Source organism: Octopus bimaculoides, chromosome 1, assembly GCF_001194135.2.
Source record: "Octopus bimaculoides isolate UCB-OBI-ISO-001 chromosome 1, ASM119413v2, whole genome shotgun sequence".
NCBI classification, from domain to species: domain Eukaryota; kingdom Metazoa; phylum Mollusca; class Cephalopoda; order Octopoda; family Octopodidae; genus Octopus; species Octopus bimaculoides.
In genome coordinates, this window is record NC_068981.1 from 111,050,650 (window position 1) to 111,055,195 (window position 4,546).

At 37.3% G+C, this 4,546-nt stretch overlaps 1 protein-coding gene across 1 annotated transcript in view; it reads left to right on the plus strand.

Annotated features, from left to right (window-relative positions):
* The window catches only part of LOC106877988 (multiple epidermal growth factor-like domains protein 8), a 575,983-nt gene that overhangs the window by 387,018 nt on the left and 184,419 nt on the right, over nucleotides 1-4,546 (plus strand). Inside the window, exon 20 of the mRNA XM_052968134.1 lies at nucleotides 924-1,179. Within this exon, the coding sequence (XP_052824094.1) occupies nucleotides 924-1,179 (256 nt within the window). The remainder of the gene's footprint in view (nucleotides 1-923; nucleotides 1,180-4,546) is intronic.

Sequence of the window (4,546 nt, forward strand, 5' to 3'; positions counted from 1 at the left end):
TATATATATATATATATATATATATATATATATAGAGAGAGAGAGAGAGAGAGAGAGAGAGAAATAAATAGATAGATAGCTAGATAAGATAGATAGATAGATAGATAGATAGATAGATAGATAGATATCTGTATTATCTGTCTGTTTTTCTCTCTTTCCTTCTGTCTTTCTTTTCTTTTCCATGATTGCATGGGTTGGGCATGTCCTCCCTAATACAGTATCTTGCCATTCTTGTGCTCATTTGTCATTTTTTAAAATTTGGGTATCTTGAGATTAGCTTTCACCACTTTTGCCTGTCTTCCTTGATATTTCTCTTCCACTTTGATCTCCTGGCACTTCATTAGTCATCTGTTATCATCCATTCATATTTCATGTTTACCAACACAGCTGTTATCTAATCTCTCTTCTACCCATTCTATTTTTAGTCATCTGTACCATGATGCACATGCATACTATTACACATCTGGCAGTATATGCTGATTTCAATTTTTTTGCAATTTTAATGCATCCTCTGTATTCAGTGCCCACATCTCACTACCATGAAACATTGCATATTGTATATGAACAACATATAGTCTACCATTTGTTCGAAGAGAAAATTCTCTTTTTATCAACAAAGATAATCTTACCCTGAGTGTTTTTGTGTTGTGTACTTTTTCTGGCTACTATGCTTTCGATATGTCTTCCTTCTCAACTCATTAGATTGCCTTGGTGGAAGAAGCTATCAACTATTTCTATGGATCCATCCATGCATTGAAAAAGAATTTATTGTACCAGTGCTCTGATTTCTAGCTACTCTTGTACACCAGCCACATATTTATATTAAACATTAAAAAAAATTGAATTATAATCTTTGTATTTTAATATATTTGTCAAAATATGCCAAGTTCCTTGATATCTGATTATACACTTATATTTTCTAGATCCTGAAATGAATGATTACCTTCGTAACTACTTTGGTGCTGCAGCCACTACAGTTGACAAAGATTTTTATATAATGGGTGGCTATAATGGTGTGGAAAGTGGGAAATTAATGAGAATAAATCTTCCTGATGATACATGCACCCTTATATATGACTATGAGACTTGTAAGAGTACTGATGGCTGTTCTGCATGTAAGTTAGAAACCGTATACAACTTGACATACTGTGTTTCTACTGAAGGTAGATTTCCTGATATGTAAGTATAAATTTTAATTTTTTCATAACAAAATAATTTTGAAGATTGCTTTTTTATGTATATATATTTCTAGTTTCAATGCTCTAAACCCTGAATATGTTTCTTTATTAAAGGAGAAGAAATACAACCTTCAAGCATATTTAGCGGGATACTAGCATGACATTACATCAAACTCAGTGGTGTGGAGATAGCTATGTAGTAATCCTCTAAATCTAAGTTGTATGATAGTATTCTGTCATAAAAAGAAGATTAGACTCCATACAATAATATATAGAATTTATTTGGGATAGATGATTCAAACACAGCTTTTCATACAATGTAAGAAATCAAATGTTAACATGTTGTGGATCCTTTTTGAATAACAAATGAACTAGTTGTGAGACAAAATTGCAAGGGTATCAGAAATGTGTGTGTGGTGTCATGTGTGAGGCTTAGATGGAAAACATATTCAGTTCAAAGCTTGGACTTACTGTTTCAAGTTCATAGCAGGTGTCAACGAAATTGGTAACATGACAGGCCAATGTCGAATAGGTTGTGGCGGTAGAGTTAGCTACTGAACAAATTGCCTTGATAATGCAGGATATAATGGTAGCTGTTGAATATTCATCATGAAAATGATGGTGGTCTGCAATCTGCTAGGCAAGCATCATTAGAACGATGGTAGTAAGAAGACTGCTAGGCAAAACATTATTAGAATGATGGTAACCTCATATGGTCTATGGCCTGAGGCAAAAGAGGCTGGACAGTCAAAAAGAATGCTATTTATATCTTTTGTGGCCTAGTGCTTGATTTTCCCATAGGGACACAATTAGATAGTTGTACTTGACCAACCAACTTGCCTAATCACCAGATCACATGTTAGCTGAATGAGGAGGCTTTGTATAATCTAATTGAAGACATTTAATATTAAACAACTAAGGCTTTAACATCGCACACATGCCTCTGGTAACCACTTATGCTACAGAACTCCCCTGCTAGAACATTTGTCACTGGCAAATGGGCAATCACAGAAAAATTCTAGTAGCAGAAGGGTAAAAGAACTAGAAAAAGGAGGTAGCAAAACATATCAAATGAATATGCAAAGAAAATATACAGGAAATAAGCAGTCAAATAATAAACACAAGAATGCTGAAAATACATATATGCATGAGTTCAGGCAATAATAAAATTGTTCAGATGTAAACAGTCTTACATAATTTTTTTGGCCAGTGCACTCTTCTACCACTATGCGTTGTAGTGATGTATTTTGATGCAGGGGTAGGTGGCTGTGTTTTTGGAGGTGGTGGTGAAGGTGCGGTGTTTGCTGTTTGAAAAGGTGTGTAACAAAGGGGAATTTTGGCTCTGGAGTGAGGGCTTCTGAGAAAGCATGCTTCACTCTGTCTATTGACACTGTCTCTTTTTTTGTCCATGATTGTCTATGGTAAAGAGTTTATGAGTCTTTGCAAGGACATGATAGGGTCCTTTATAAGGCTGTGTAAAGGGTCCTCGCACTGAGCCATCTTTGAGAAATACATGTGTCCAAGAAGAAATGTCTGCTGGAACAGCAGTAGGAATAGTCTGATGTTGAGAAGACATTGGTGGAAGATCAGCAAAGTAAGTTTGTAGTCTATGTACATAAGATGCAGGATCTTGAGTCGATAAATCCGCAGGTGCCAACATTTGGCCTGGTAGAGATAGTGGTGAACTGTAGAGAAGTTCAGCAGGAGAATATCCTAGATCTTCTTTAACAGAGGAGTGACAACCCAAAAGGACAACAGAAAGGTACTGACTCCAATGGTGGGGATCTGGGCAGGATCATAATGCAGCTTTAAGTTGATGGTGGAATCTTCCTACCATACCATTAGATGCAGGATGGTAACTGCTTGTACGGATATACTTAATGCCTAAAATTTTCGAAAGTTCTGTAAAAAGCTGCAACTCAAACTGTCTTCCATGATCAGTAGTGATCCTTAAGGGAATACCAAAATACAAAATCAAAGTCAAAACTAGAGCTTGGGCAACCAACTCTGCAGAAATATCACACAATGGAACAGCTTCAGGCCAACATGAAAATCGGTCTACATATGTAAGAATTTAGCTGAAACCATGACTAGCAATCCAAGGACCGATCAGGTCTCTGTGAACATGCTTAAAACGAGTATCTGGATGTTCAAAAGTGCCAAGGAGTGAACAAATATGCTTGTGTATCTTACTTAGAACACTGGTATTGTAAACAGGAGTGAGACCATGCAGTAGTATGCTGATACATATTTGGCCAGAGAAAATGAGCCAAAATAAGCTTTACTGAAGCAGCATTTCCAGGGTGAGATAACAAATTCAAAGCATTGAAAATCAGTCGCCAGTGACACTCTGAAACTAGCGGATGCAGAGAACCAGGTGATGTGCCATACAATATGGTCCAGCCTGCAGTCGATACTGGAAGATATTCAAATTTGCAACTGGTGAATTCTTCAGATGCGGTATCCAAGTTAAAGCAGGCTGGTTAGCAGCCAAAGCAGAAAAATTGATTTCAGAAACAGATGATAAATAGCAAACAGGAAGGTGTGATAAGGCATCTGCAACAACATTGCTAGAACCAGAAATATGCTGAATATCACTAGTGCACTGTGATATATAATCTAATTGTTGGGTTTCTCTAGGTGAATGCTTGTCGGATTTTGATAACAAAGTGAACACGAGAGGTTTGTAATCTGTGAAAATGGTAAATTGTCGGCCTTCTAATAGATTGGAGAAATTCTTCACAGCTAAGAATATAGCTAAAAGGTCTCTGCCAAAAGTGCTGTACCAAGATTCAGTAGGTTTGAGCTGGCGAGAGAAAAGTGCTAAAGGTTGCATTTTATCCTTGTAAGATTGTTGGAGAACAGCACCAACAGCAGTATCAGATCCATCAGCAGAGAGAGAGAGATGAGCACCCTCAGCCGGATAAGTGAGCAAGGACATGTTTCGCAGTTCAACTGTCACTGTTTGAAAAGTTTGTAGTTGCGACAGTGTAATAACCTCGTTTTTTGGTATTGTTTTTTGGTATCATGGCTGTTTTGCTGAGAGGGTGTGAAGATGCATTCCTCCTTGTTCTTTCCCACACCAGGAAGACTAGTTAAGGAAACCCTGATCATGTCAGCAGTCCCCTCTTCTAAGACTCTGAATCATGCATTCTTAGAAGATTTGAATTCTTTGAGTTCTAAAATGGCTTGGAGTGTTGTTGCTTGATTTGAACTGCTGTAAAATCTGTGTTAAAGGAACTAATTTTGCAGTACAATTTGGAATAAATCTGCAGTAAAAATTCACCAATCACCAGGTGCAGGAGTGGCTGTGTGGTAAGTAGCTTGTTTACCAACCACATGGTTCTGGGTTCAGTCCCACTGCGTGG